Genomic DNA, 15,446 nt, shown 5'->3' on the forward strand with positions numbered 1-15,446 from the left:
ATTTGATGGAGCTAAAAAAAATTCTGTCTACTAGTAAATTGTTAGGGGATTTTTCTTTGCTGTTTTATAAAAACCTTGTGTACCAGATCATAAGTAATAAGATAGAGGGGAATGCCTTGCCTTTTCATCCTTCATTGGGTTACATGAAAATGTTTAGTAACTGTAAACAGCATGGGATGCATTTAGGATCCACAAAATTACTTGCGAGTTGCCTTAGTGAGAATGTTACAGCAATCAGTATTCCCAGAGGTAAAGAAGAAGGGAGATTGTGTGCTGTTTCCTAGAAGTGGTCCTTTTTGGATTGAGTTTTGCCTACGTGCCACCCAGAGGGGGAGATTCAGTTGCAATATTTTGTTGCACCTTTGATGTCAACTTCATTTTGGCTTAAGAGTTTTTGAATAACATGAGGTTGGTGAAAAAATTTTTGAATAACATTAAGGTTGGTGAAAACATCTATCTTCTGTCATTGACCTCCCCAGTTCTGTTCCAATTCTGTACTTTTTTTCCTTAGACGTTATTCTTATTAATCTCCCTGGGGTATTTGACCTTAATATCATTCCCTCTTTCTCAAAAGCTTCTTTCTCCTTTGGTCTCTTGGAATACTACACTCTAGTGATTTTTCTCCCTACTGCAGAAGTGATTTCATGATCTCTTTGGCTGGTGTATTTTTGTCCTTGGGTCCCCTGTGGGAACGCAGCCCATTGCCCCATTTTTCTCCAGGTTTGCCCCTGGGGATATCTTCTCCTTTCCTATGATTCATCTCTTCTGGCACATCTCAAAGTTTTTGTCCCAAGTTCTCCATTGACTTTGTCTTTTATTTCCAGCTACCTCAAGGGTATTTTCATCAGCCTTATTTCTTACCATTGCCCAAACCAAATGTATTCCCTTATCTCCCGTGTCTTCGCTCATTCTGGGCTTTTCCATGTCTTTGAGACACTGCCATTCTCTCCCCCTCAGGTTTAAAACCTGAAGCTCTGCTAGTTTCTCTTTTTCCTCCGTCTCCTATTCAGTTCAGATCTTTTCTGTTTCCTCTGGGCTCTCTCCCTTCCTCTCGGTCTTTTTGATACGACTTTAATCTGCATCTTTTTGTCAGAAGGCACATGGCAACCCCATATTCTTGAGTGAAAGCTGCTGGTCAGGATGACGAAGAAGGTTTCACAATTTGGGGAGCCACCGTGTCACCAAATCCATGTGTCAGAACCCTGTTACAATGACTGAATCACTAGGTTGGCTTTGCTCTTACAGCACATCTCTTGAAATGCTTTGGAAAAGCTTATCGTTTCCTTTTGTGTGTACAGTGTCCCCTTTGCTGCCACATTCCCTGATTTTTTTTAATTATAGACAGCTTTTCCTTCTCTCGTGAGTATATGACCCTGCTTCCCCTGTACCCCCCAGAGTCCTGGTTTTATAATTTTATGATACCTTTGGCATCATAAACTTATGGTTTGCTGCCTTTGTGTTCTCTCTGAGCAGTTCCTTATTACTCTTCACACAACACTACCTTAATCTTCCAGCTGGAAACGAAAGCTGAAGCACCTGCAATTGCAGATTTTCATGTACTTTGTTCCTACTAATCACCAACTATGTGGATCTGTTTTTACCCCTTTTGTGTTTTCCTCTCTCATTTTACTTGGGAGGTAATAATATTTTCTTTTTCTTCCATAAATTCTCTCCCAATAACCTGCATTCTTTGATAGCATTTGTAGAAGTTACTCTGTAGGCTTGGTTGCAGAGTTGAAGGAATGTGGGAAAACTTTGTTAATAAGAGAAGACCCGTGAAATGCAGGTTAAATTCTCTTGCACTTGTCTTCAAAGGGGAGGGTTGGCCACAGATTTCTTAGAGTTTATGTCCTCAGAAATAAGAGAGTCATACTTACTTTTTGTTTTCCATTTATTTTGGTGGTGGAAGATGTGCTTCAGAGGTGAAAAGTTGATTAATTATTTCAGCGAGCAGGGTATTTTAAGGTGTTTCATTTCAGTTATTTTTTTCATCAGAGAAATTTACTAAACTTGTTCTGGGGTTTTAAAATAAAGGCTTTATGTTTCTTTGAAATAAAAATGCAAAGGGCATTCTCAGGCCATTGGAAAAATTGAAGTTGTTATCAGATTTGGAATGAAGTAGCCAGAGGCCTGGAACAACTTCCGTTTTTGCATCGCAATGTGATACTGTGTTTATTTACTTTCCCTTTTATCTTTGGGTATTCTAGAGGGGTGTTTGATGCTTCCCTCAAAATGGCTGGCTTCTACGGATTATACACTTGGCTGACTCATACTATATTTGGCATCAATATTGTCTTCATACCATCAGGTAACGATAGTATCCTAACTTCCCCTGTCCTCTATTTAAGGAAAATGAAGCCATTTTACGTACGTTGGGAAATGTCATCTTCCTCAAATTTAAAATACTAAATTTTGAGGTGTAATCTAGTCTAGATTAGGAGCAGAAGTATGATTTGTAATTTTTATTTATGCTGTATCTCCAGTAGCTAGAATGATACCCAGCACTTAGAAAGCACTGCATAAGGGGCACCTGGGTGGCTCAGTTGATTAAGCCTCCGACTTCAGCTCAGGTCATGATCTCACAGTCCGTGTTGAGTTCAAGCCCTGCATCAGGCTCTGTGCTGATAGCTGGGAGCCTGGAACCTGCTTCAGATTCTGTGTCTCCCTCTCTGTCTGCCCCTTCCCTGCTTATGCTCTTTGTTCCAAAAATAAATAAAACATTAAAAAACAGAAAGAAAGCACTGCAGAAGTACTTGATAAATGAGTGCATGTCCTAGCACTTAGCACAGCACACAGTACTCAGTAAATACTTGGTACTCAGTAATAATTGGCACTCAGTAAATGTTTGAATTGAACTGATAGGGAGCAATGAGTTGGTCGAATAGCTCTGTTCCATGAAGGATACTGTCCCAGGGGCAAGACAAATGCCTCTGAGGGCACATAAGCTGTCTCCATACCTCTTTCCATAAGGCCCTCATTCCATAAGCACCTTGATGGTTCAATAACCATCTTTTACTTTTTCCTCTGCATTATCTCTGCTCCTCTCCTTCCACTTTTCCTTTATTTCTGTGGCTGCTTGTCTACCCTCTACCATTTCCCCCTTTTGTCCACACACTGTCTTTACATCCCCAAGTTCATTCATGTTCTTTCCTACTTCAGTCTTGGCTAAGCCACTCTTTGACAAGCAAGCAGCCTGACAACACATGGAGGTCATTGTTTTATAATGATCTTGTGAGGCAGGCAGGGTAGGTAGTGTTCCTGTTGTGCAGGTGAGAAACCAAAAGTTTTCCAAGGTCACATACCTGGTTAGTGGTAGGACCAGAACTAGAATCCATATCTGCCTGACTTTTCCTCTGGAGGGGAACCAGATGAGAGAGAGTGGGCATACAGCTCTGGAAGGGGGTGAACTTGAAGTAACCTCCTTCAACTAGCAGGGCTTTTGTTCTTGTTTTTGTTTAGATTACATTTCATTTTTATTAGAAGCAAGGTGAAGATTATACATTCCTCTCTGAGGTTTAGAAACTAATTTTTAATTTGCCTTTGGACCCCGTACAAATTTGGACCAATGCTTTACAGTTACATTATAGGACTGTATATGAACTAACCATTGATTCAGAATAACAACTACAGGGGGCACCTGGGTGGCTCAGTCGGTTCAACATCTGACTCTTGATTTCAGCTCAGCTTAAGATCTCATGGTCATGAACTTGAGCCCCAACTTCGTGAAATCAAGCCTCACGTGGGGCTCCGTGCTAGGCATGGAGCCTGTGTAAGATTCTGTGTCTCCTGCCCTCTCTGTCCCTTTGCCCCTACCCTGCTCATGCATGTGCTCTTTCTCGTTCTCTCTCTCTCTTGGAGGAAAAAAAGAGACAACAACAACTGCAGGATACTAGAATTTTGTTGCTTAAGAAGAAACCCAGGATGTGGACACACACACTTTAGAAAGATTTTCAGCATCGGGTTTTAAGATATAAGGTATCAGACCTCCGTTTAACTAGCAGATTCAGTTACACAGGGCATTATCATGGGCTAAAACTTGAGTTTGTATTTATTTCCCTTGTTTTGGTGTAAACTTTTAAGTAGGAGGAACCAGTTGTGAGGTTCTGATGTTCTGTCACTCTTTTAATGTGGTGTTCAGTTGCTTTTCTTTAAATTTCTTATTAGCGTTAGCAGCAATCCTCGGAGCGGTGCCATTTCTGGGGACATACTGGGCGGCAATACCTGCCGTTCTAGACCTGTGGCTCACACAAGGCTTAGGGTGCAAAGCCATCTTACTGCTGGTTTTTCATCTCTTGCCAACATACTTTGTAGACACTGCCATCTACTCTGATATATCAGGGTAAGTACCCATAGAACTTCTCAAGTGGTTGGTGAATCCTATCCAGGGATTTATGTGACCTTTTTTTTAAGGAGAGTTGTTTGTTTTGTTTTGTTTTGTTTTTCTTTTGGGGATGGGAAAAGGGACACGTGGTAGGATTTTTCTGTGAAGTAGTCTTTTGTGATCCCACTGATAGAATCAAAATTTAATGTAATATAATTAATACCATTTTCAAGGTATGCTATTTTCTTATTACATAAGTATTTAAAATGTATGAGACCCTGGGTTAACACAAAATTATGTATAATCTTCTGTTTTAGTGACATTAATCTAGGAAAGAAATATTACTAGATGTACATAACTAGCTATAAGTACAATAATGAATTAGTGGTTATTTTCAGAACTACTTTGCTCTTGGAGAAAAACATTATTAAATTGTATATCTGAGGATCCATGTGCAACCAAATCTCATCAAGTTAATGTCTGATAAGCAGAGTTCTCTTTACTTAAGATATTATAGTATGGTTCTATGATGAATACAGGTTAAATTTAAGACAGAATCCAAACACTGACCGTATAATAAATAAATACCTGTTTTTATAGATTTTGGTACCTCTTTTCAAAATTGCACTAAGTAAATCAAGCCAATTCGCATTTAGTCATGTATCCATATTCTCATTGCTTGTTAGAATCTAGGATGTGACCACATGCTGAACTATAATCAGCTACCCCAGTTCAGAATATGCGTACTGAAACTATCATAATAGGTAATATAGTAAATTTTCTGCAAGTAAAACTTAGTGTTGCAGTAAGTGTTCATGGAAAGAGTGACCTTCAGTTAATTTGAAATTATATAGGGACAAATTGCTACCTTGTTTTCTCTCTAGTAAGTTAAAGCAGAAACAAATGGTATATAACTGAAGGCCTGGACTTCCCAAGCAAAAGGAAATCAACAACTGCATATGCCAGCCTTAGTGGCACTTTTATGTCCAAAACTTGAAAGAGAAAATGAAAGACCAAAGGAGGACATCAGAGTATGGTTAACTAGTACTTAACAGTTGAAATTTAAACAGTAAGAGTAGTTATGTGATTTATGGTTAAATGATTTCATTTCTCTAAACTTTGCTATAAATTTTTTATTGAGGTTTCTAGCTACAATTTAAAATTTATGTGATTTTATCTTAATAATACCTTATTTAACCAGCATCATCAGGAAATAAGGATTTTGTGTAAATTGCTTAGTTTTTAAATAAAGGAAGCCTTAATTTAAAAGCTTCCACACTTTTTTCTTTTTTAACTGTTTAGCATTTTTGAGAGAAAAAGTTTTTGATGTATTATTTAGGGGAAAAGCTTACTTATGTAGCATATGTGGAATATTGCCCTAAAATTTTCCCCCCAATTTTTTTTGAATGAGGAAGATAGTTTATGAATATACTGTATTGGTTTTCTGAAGACTAGCTCACCTTAAATGTTATTTATTGAATTGTAACATAATTCAGAACAGAACATTATTCCAGAGTGTCAGCTATTTGCCCCTCAGTAAATTGTTCAAGTCATCTGTGTTTGAAAACTAGAAATAGAACATACCTTATTTCCAAGTCCTTCTTATGTCCGTGGTCATTTGTTACTGTTATCCGTATGCCGTGCTGCTGTGATCTGCCTTACTGTATACCACTTATGTAAGTGATACTGTGATAAGCTGGAAGGCAATTAGGACTCTCCTGTGAAATAGAATCTTGGGCTTTGTGACGGATAGTTTCCTCATGAGGCCTTTTAGCATTACCTGTGTTTAATAACTATTTTAGAAGGTTGCCCCAAGTCTAACTTACGCATATCATGGGTGCTGTTATATTATCTTATAAAAAGCATAATTATTTGAATTACACACTGCATTGTGCCCACTTAACTATCCTTGATGGAAGTTAACTTAACAAGTGACTTAGCAACGATTCCTCAGTCAATACTCACCTAGGCCAGGCAGCTGTGTGAGGGGTGTAGGATACCTGTTAACAGTCTGACTTAACTCCTTCCATTGTGGGACCTTATAAAAAGGAAAACGTTGTATGTGTTACCTAGGTAAGAAAATGTTTGCCTCTCATTATTATTACAACCGATGTTTAGTTACCTGCACTGATGTACTCTAAATAAAACTGGTCATGCAATCAATGGCCTTATATGTTAGGAATGAACATTGTGTTAGAGATGTGTTTCAGATTGACTTCAAAGTTTATGTGTGTAAAAAACCATGAGCTAACCTGTATGCTCTTTATTCCAGAGGTGGGCATCCTTACTTGACAGGCTTGGCAGTGGCTGGTGGGGCGTACTACTTAGGCCTGGAAGGAGCAATCATTGGGCCCATACTTCTCTGCATACTCGTGGTCGCTTCCAATATCTACAGTGCCATGCTAGTGAGTCCCACGAATTCAGTGCCCACGCCAAACCAGACCCCATGGCCTGCTCAGACTCAGCGGTGAGTTAAAGCAGAATGATCATGAATCGTGTGTGAAACTGAACTGTCCTGTCTCTATAGTTTTTCACCCCAATAGTCTGTCAGCATATAGGTATTTCAGTGTGCATGCTCTGCTTAAGATTGTAGAAGACACTAAGGAAAGAGAAACCATTTGTTTGCAGACATTTGGGTTTCAGATACCAGGAAAACTTAAAAACAAAATTGGGACAGAACGGTTCATGTCATGAAAGACCAGAAGTAGATTAAAAAATTAACAAACCCACTTGGACATGGTGTACCCGATTAAAAGAGAGTCAGGAAATAGGACAACCAAATGCAGTGCTGTAATCAATGGTAGGGCTTTGGATTAGTGATGGAGAGAATCTGTAAAGAACATTTCTGGAACAATTGGAGAAATCTGAATATGAGCTATATATTAAACAGTATTATTATATCAGTGTTTACTTTCATTGGGATGATTAATGACACTCTGGTTGTATAGCAGAATATCCTTAAGGGGTGAGATGTCAAGATGTCTGCAACTTATTTTCAAATAGTTCAGCCAACACTAATAGTAACTAGAACAACATGTTAACAATTGGTGAATGTAGATGAAGGATATATGGTTGCTAATTGCACCAGTCTTTTGATTTTTCTTTAGGTTTACACTTTTTCAAATTGAAAAGTTGGAGGGGCCCCCGGATGGCTCAGTCAGTTAAGCATCTGACTCTTGGTTTCAGCTTAGGATCTCATGGTTCGGAAGATTGAAGCCCACATTGGGCTGTGTGCTGAAGATGCAAAGCCTACTTGGGATTCTCTCTCTCTGCCCTTCCCCTGCTCTATCTAAAAATAAATAAATAAACATTCACATTAAAAAGTTGGGGGAGAAGTTTTTGAGTGCACCAGTATGGAGTTATAACTTATTTTGCATGTACAGACAGACATTGAACTCATAATTGCTGTCTTCTGTCACCAACATACCTTAAGATAAATTATAATGTAATGTAAATTGTAATTTAAAATCTTCCCCTGATTGTGTCAAAATTAAAAAAAATTATTTTTAAAGTTTATTTTTATTTGAGAGCACAAGCGGGGGAGGGGCAGAGAGAGGGGGAGAGAGAGAATCTCAAGCAGGCTCCGTGCTGTCAACATAGAGCCCTACACTGGGTCCTCATCTGACAAACTGAGATCACGACCTGAGCCAAGATCAAGAGTTGACAATTAGCCAACTGAGCCACTCGGGCACAATTAAAAAACAAAACAAAACAAAACAAAACAAAAACCTTTTTACTCAGGCATGTCTTACATGAGCTGAGATGCACATCTTAAATATACAACTTGATGGGATGATTTTTTTCATATACGTATACCCATGTAAGCATGGGTATTAAGATATAGAGTATTAAGATATAGAGTATTAAGATACAGAGTATTTACTCCAAAAGCCTTCCCCATACACCCTCTCAGTCAGACCCCTTCTCTGCTTATAATCTGACCACTACACCCTCTCAGTCAGACCCCTTCTCTGCTTATAATCTGACCACTGTCACCTTAGATTGGCTTTGCCTGTTTTTGAACTTCACGTAAAAGGAGTCATGTCCTAAGTATTTGGGAGTCAGGCATCTTTTGCTCACCATTGTGCCTATGGCATCCACCCACATTGTTGCACGTCAAGGTCATTCTTTATTATTGCCACCTGGTATTCCAGTATACGAATAGACCACAATTTATTCATTGCAGTATTGATGGACATTTGCGTAGCTTCCAGTTTCTATTCTGAACCTGTCTTGTAGTACGTGTGTCCTGATAGACATGTGTACTTCATTTGCGTATATACCAAGAAGAGGAAGGGCGAAGTGCACAGCTGGTTTAACTTTAGTGAATACTTGTTAAGCAGTTTTTCTTTGTGTATGTACCAGAAATCACATGTTAACAACCGAAAGGTAAGGTAAACTTTTAACAGTGCAAAAAAGTAAGAAGTCTCAGAATATAGGATTTTAACTTTTCAGAGACTACACTACATTGTCCTTCTTATTCTCAACTGGAAAATATTTTTTTCCTGCCATTAGGTGTTCTAGTGTAATCGAGGAGTCATTAACAAGTTGATTTTGAAAAAATATTTACTGAAACTATTTATCTTTTTATTTAAAATTCTTTAGAGACATGGTTCTGCTCATTTTGTGTTGTGTTGTATGTTGTGAAGAAGACGTGGTCCTTTAACTCAGAACACGTAGAATATAGTTTCTGAATTAGACCCAGTTGGTTAGAGGGCCATTTTAGCTAATGCAGGGCACCTACTTGATGGCAGGGAAAAAATCCATTTCCTTAAAAAGAATAAAAGGAGAGGCACTTACGCAGTTGTAACAAAAGCCATTTTGAAGGTGGTGACACTATGATACCCATTTCTGCCTTTGCCTCTTACAGGCAAGTATGTGGATACCTGAGAAACCAGTGGACAGTTGCTTGAAAGCAATAAAGAGCACATGATAACTGGAACCCTACTCCTTGGGTGTCCATACAAAAAACAGAGAGAACATTGGTTGATCAATATTTTGCTGTTATTTTATTTATTTATGTTTTTAAACTTGAGTAATTAAGTATATACAGTGTATACAGTGTAGTCTGGCTTTGGGAGTAGATTCCTGTGATTCATCACTTATATACAATACCTAGCGCTCATCCCAGTGAGTGCCCTCCTCAGTGCCCATCACCCATTTTCCCCACCCCCCACCCTTAGTTCTCTGTATGTAAGAGTCTTACAGTTTGCCTCCTCTCTTTTTGTAACTTACTTTTCTTTCCCTTCCCCTATGGTCTTCTGTTAAATTTGTCAAATTCCACATATGAGTGAAAACATAGGATGTATGTCTTTCTCTGACTGACTTATTTCACTTAGCATAATACCCTCCAGTGAAGGGTGAATTCCAGTGAATTTTCCAGTGAAAATTCTTTTTCATTGCTGCGTAGTATTCCATTGTGTGTGCGCGTCTGTGTGCATGTGCACGCACACACATACATACACACCGCATCTTTAAAAAAATTTTTTTTTACTGTTTATTTTTGAGAGACAAAGTGTCACATCTTTTTAAAACAATTTTTTTAATGGTTTTTTTTTTTTTATTTTTGAGAGACAAAGCATGAGTGGGAGAGGGGCAGAGAGAGAGGGAGACACAGAATCCAAAGTAGGCTCCAGGCTCTGAGCTGTCAGCACAGAACCCGATGTGGTACTCAAACCCATGAACCATGAGATCATGACCTGAGCCGAAGTCGGACGCTCAACTGACTGAGCTACCCAGGTGCCCCCACATCTTCTTTATTCATTCACCAGTTGATGGACATTTGGGTTTTGCTGTTATTTTAGAAAAACTTACAGTGATTCAAAGTTAGTAAAGCAGGAGTTGGTTTTTAAGGTGAAACAAAAGAAACTAATATAAATCCTTCCAGAGGCAAATGACCTCTTTCCCCTTCTCCCTTTTGAAGGCAGATGTTGTCACTTAGGTGAAGTGGGGGTTGAAAAATATAGTGTGAGGGCTTTTATAGTCTTCATCTTTTTTTTTTTCCTTAGAAATTACATATACGTGTAGCTGAAAAGGTCAAAAATTTCTACAAAGCTTGTTGCAAAAAATATCCTTTGCCTTTTCCCTTTCCCTTCTTCTCTGAGAAGAACCACTTTTTGACTTTTTTTATTTGATTTTTTTCTGCATATCTTGAAATAGAATCTTTATTTCTTGATTTTTTTTTTCATGAATAGGCATTTTCTTTTTACTTCCCAGTTGGAAGGTGAAAAATTAGCTCTTGTACCACCACCTTCCCACTATTGAACCGTGATATTGGTTCGATCAGTATTTGGCCCTTAAATTATTATACCGTAAATTATATTCCTGTTTGAACCTTCTTGTATATTCTGTATTTCCTTACTTTATACAACTTTTTGCTTTTCTTTGCGTTACAAAGGTCCTGTTTTTTGTTGACTTTGTTTTCTGAGTACTCCTAACTAGCCTCAAGCTATGTGCCCGCATCTCCTTGCTCAGGATATTAGTTGCAGTGAGTATGCTCCAATCTTTATCTTCCTGGTAAAGTCTCTGCTGGAGCCTTCTCATCTGCTCCAGTGGATGCCGGCTGCCCTTTCGCCTACTCTTCAGCTATCAGCTGTCATTCCCTCAGTTCTCCCCTGTGTTGGAATGCTTCCTTCCTGTATAATTTCCCATATCATTTTCTTTCCTCATTTATTTCCTTTTTATTGGAGCACAGCCTCCTATAGATTTTTGGGAAAGAATGCATAAGAAATGAGTTTTGGTGATGATATATGACTGGAAAGTTTTCTCTTAAGGCCGTACTTAATAGCTTGACTAGGTTTAGAATTTTATGTTTGAAAATTTTTACCTTTAGACTTTCTGTTTATTTCTTCATTGTGTTCTGGCTTCCATGGTTGTTAAAAGTCTGAAGCCATTCTGATTCCTGGTTCTTTGTAATTTATTTGAAAACCGATAGGATGCTCTTATTTTATTTTACTTTTTTTTGTTGGTGTTCTGATTGGTGCTGGATGAGTCCTTTAAAATTGGAAACTTATGTTCTGTAGTCCTAAAGTTTTTCTTGAATTATTTCATCTGTGATTTCCTTCTCGCCCTTTCAGAAACTTATTTTGATGTTGAGTGTTATTCACTGGTCATCTCATTTTCTTATCTCTGCTGTTTTTCCATTTCTGATTCTTTGCTTCCATTTTCTGGGTGATTTCTTCAACTTTATCTTCCAGTCCCTCCACAGAGATTTCCATTCTTATCACATTTTTTTTTTCAGACTGGTTTATTGAGGTGTTATTTACATAGGTAAAATCTACCTATGTAGATTTTAGGATTCAGGTATTAGTGTGTGTGTGTGTGTGTGTGTGTGTGTGTGTGTGTGTGTGTGTGAGATGCATAATAAATTACCACTAAGTTAGTGGCTTAAAACAACATACATTTGTTATATTAAAGTTTTCATGGGTCGGGAGTCCGGGCACAAGGTGGCTGAATTGTCTGCTTAGGCTCTGACAGGGCTGCAGTCAAGGTGTCAGTGGAGCTGGGGTTTCATTCGTGGGCTGGGTTTCAAGCTTGCTTCTTGTTGGCAGAGTTCATTTTCATGCAGGTGTAGAACTGAGACTTGCAGCTATCCATAGGCAGTTTCCTAACATGGCTGTTTGCGTCTTCGAGGCCAGCAGAAGAGCATTTTCCTGGCTTCTCTTTCTGACCACTAAGACTCTTTTTTTATTTTTTTTTATTTTATTTTTTTTCAATGTTTATTTTTGAGACACAGAGAGACAGAGCATGAACAGGGGAGGGCCAGAGAGAGAGGGAGACACAGAATCCGAAGCAGGCCCCAGGCTCTGAGCTGTCAGCACAGAGCCCGACGCGGGGCTGGAACTCACAGACCGTGAGATCATGACCTGAGCCGAAGTCGGACGCTTAACCGACTGAGCCACCCAGGTGCCCCTAAGACTCCTTTTTAAAGAGCTTGCCTGAATAGGTGTGGCCCACCCAGTATGCTCTGCTTTTGATTAATTTTTTTAATCCTTTTTTTTTTTTTAAGTTTATTTACTTATTTTTGAGAGACAGACAGAGAGCACAAGCAGGGGAGGGACAGAGAGAAGGAGAGACAGAATGCCAAGCATTTTCTGCCAGTGATAGGGGCAGTTGGTTGGCCAGGTGGAGGTAGGTGAGGATATTGGAGCAGTGGAGTCGTGCTGCTTTTTAAACAGACTTTAAGACAGTTCTGCTGTATTTAGCCCCACCTAACACCACTTCCGGAAGTTTACTTGGTATCACCAGTTCCTGAGCCTCATGAGAGATTTTATGGAATAAATCAAACAGTTTCCTGGCTTTTTCCACTACTGGTCTAGGATCAGCTTTTTAGGGTATGCTGGGTCAGAGCAGTTGTCCCATCTGCTTTCCATCTTCTAAAAGTTTATTGCTCTTGGTGCACCTGGATGGCTCAGTCAAAGCTTCCCGACTCTTGCTTTTCAGCTCAGGTCATGATCTTTGGTTTATGGAATTGAATCCCTCATCGGGCTCTGTGCTGACAACATGGAACCTGCTTGGGATTCTCTTTCTCTCTCTCTCTCTCCCTCTCAAAATAAATAAACAAGCATTAAAAATAAATAAATATGCTTTAAAGGTTTATTGCTCTTACCTCTTATATTCTCTTAAAAATTTTTTTCCAGATAAATTTATGCCTTAAAAAAATTACCTTTACTGGCATTTTAATAGGGTTTTGAGAGGGCCTGAAGGAAACATGAGTTCCAAACCTCACCCTTCAGTGGGAAGTCTAAAGGAAACCTTAAACAGTAACAAACATCACCTCTGCTGACACTTGCTGGGATGAAGTTCTGTGGTAAAACTTTACGTGTGTGATTTTATTTAATCTGTCCAGTGTTCACATATGAGGTTAGGAGCTGTAGGTTTCCATGTTTTATAGATGAGGGAATCAAGGCTTAGAGAGGTTAGCTTGCCCCTAGTCACATAGCTAAAAAGCAGGTGAGCTGGTGCCTTTGAACCCATGATCTTTCTCTTCCTTCTTGAGCCATCCTCCACCCTTCCACCAGAACAAATGTTCCCCTGTTTCCTACCTCGGGGAATGCTATACTCCACTTCCAAATGTCAGTTTGTGGTCATTCTTCCTGCTCCCCGTCTCCTCAGTCACCACCCTTACCAAGTCCTGTCTGCTTTCCCTCAGATCTCTTCTTCCTCTGTGTCTGAGGCCCTGAGAGAACGCCCGTATGGCAGCAGCTCAGACAGCTCGAGGAAACATGTCAGGATCAGATCATGTAGGGTCTTGCAGGCCACGTCAAGGACTTTGATCTTCCTCCTAAAGCCAACTGGAGGCCATTTTTGTGGCCATGCCCCTGGTCTGAGCTGGGTGCAGCTGCTGCGTTTCTCACCCAGACTGTGTGGTCATCGTGGTCTCTAACCAGTCTCCCAGCCTCCTCTCTCACGGTTCTCTAGTTCCTTCACACTGCAGCTCACTTGTTCTCTTCCAAACGCAAGCATATCTGATCACAATACTCACTTACCAAAAATGGCCTCCCGTTGGTTTTAGGAGGAAGATCAAAGTCCTTGACGTGGCTTGCAAGATGCTGCATGACCTGATCCTGACATGTTTGTTCTTGCTGTCTGAGCTGCTGCCACACTGGCGTTCTCTCAGGGCCTCAGACACAGCAGGCTTGCTGCGGTGCGATAGCAGAAGCTGGATGGTGACATTTCATTAGGCAGACATACCTTCTGTTTGCAGAGGCAGGCACTGGCAGCTGACGGTACCCATCTGCGAGACTGCTTCTGTGTACTCCCATCTGTCTTCAGACGGATCGACAACTATCCACCTAAGGAAGAACGAAGGGGGTAGGGCCCCCTTTCTTTGATATTCAGTGTTGATAGTGGTGTTTGCAGTATGATGGGGGTGGATGTCACGGACACCGCACAGTGTAAGGCTCCCAACTATTTTGGCCTTGATTCAGTAATTCGAGCACATCACCTCCTCTGTTCTCTGTCGACACTGGGGCTGTCTGGGAGGTGTGGGGGAGGGCAAAAACTCTCCTGCTGTCATGTGTCTTACAGTACTTCCTTGACTTTTAGACAGGATATTCAGATTTGCTTTGATATACTTATTTTACTTCTACCAAAAACTGAGCAGCAAAACCTGCAAGAAGGAAGTAGGAACATATCCCAGGGACTCCTCCAGGAATGCTGTTCTCTGTATTAAGGTTTTCCTTCCCTCTGTCACATCATGACAGTACGGAGTGCGACGCTGGAATATGGTCCTTTAGGAACTCAACTTAATCTTTCACTAGCAGGAGTTATTAGTAGCCCATTGCTGTTTTTAGAAGCATTCTTTTAATCAGAGTGTGAATATCTTTCATAGTTTAATTTCTGAAGTTAAATAAAAAATGAGTGTCATGTTGTAAAAGAAATCATGTAGTAATTAAACTAAGGTTTAATGCGTCCAACTTTATACAGCAAGAAGTTTTTTTTTCCTTGTCTTTGCAAAATGGGCTACAAAGGTGTTCTCCAAAAAGTATCACCACTGCCACAGACCTTTACGTTAACGTTCAGAATATCAGCTGGAGTGCCCCTCACTCCCTGTCATGCTAGTTTGGGCTAACGAGGAAAGAAAGAGAATTGAAGGAGGGAAGGGACGTACTTGGCTCACGCTCTGTTCACTGGTGGCTCTCCTTTGCTTCTGTCACTTGAAAACATCCTGAATCCTCTCATTCCTCTGTATTTCCAGTGGTGTAACCCAGTGCTGGGGTTACTCAGTAGCCTCTCCACTGGTCCCTGCACTCTGCTCTGTAGTGCAGCCTCTCTGGTTTTCCTTTATTTTTCTTCTTTTTTTTAATAATTTTTTTTTTTTTTTTTTTTTTTTTGAGAGAGAGAGGGAGAGAGAGAGTGCAAGCAGGGGAGGGGCAGAGAGACAGGGAGACACAGAATCCGAAGCAGGCTCCAGGCTCCAAGCTGTCAGCACAGAGCCCGACGGAAGGCTCGAACTCATGAGCTGCGAGATCATGACCTGAGGTGAAGTCGGACGCTTAGCCTCCTGAGCCACCCAGGTGCCCCGCCTCTCTGGTTTTTCTGAGGCATACATGTTATGTATGTCTACTGATAAAATTCCCACAGTAGCTTCCACGGCCTTCAAGATAGAGTGGGGACTTTAGGT

The 15,446-nt window shown here is 40.1% G+C and overlaps 1 protein-coding gene across 3 annotated transcripts in view; it reads left to right on the forward strand.

Annotated features, from left to right (window-relative positions):
- TMEM245 (transmembrane protein 245) overlaps positions 1–15,446 on the forward strand; it is a 97,696-nt gene that overhangs the window by 76,509 nt on the left and 5,741 nt on the right. For 2 of the 3 annotated variants that reach the window (XM_047830476.1, XM_047830478.1), the window contains exons 14-16: positions 2,208–2,308; positions 4,165–4,339; positions 6,594–6,788. In XM_047830476.1, coding sequence (XP_047686432.1) covers positions 2,208–2,308; positions 4,165–4,339; positions 6,594–6,788 — 471 coding nt within the window. Of the gene's footprint in view, positions 1–2,207; positions 2,309–4,164; positions 4,340–6,593; positions 6,789–14,027; positions 14,135–15,446 lie in introns of all 3 variants that reach the window. The other variant, XM_047830475.1, reaches the window with a different exon arrangement.

Source organism: Prionailurus viverrinus, chromosome D4 (assembly GCF_022837055.1).
Source record: "Prionailurus viverrinus isolate Anna chromosome D4, UM_Priviv_1.0, whole genome shotgun sequence".
In the NCBI taxonomy this organism is placed as follows: Eukaryota; Metazoa; Chordata; class Mammalia; order Carnivora; family Felidae; genus Prionailurus; species Prionailurus viverrinus.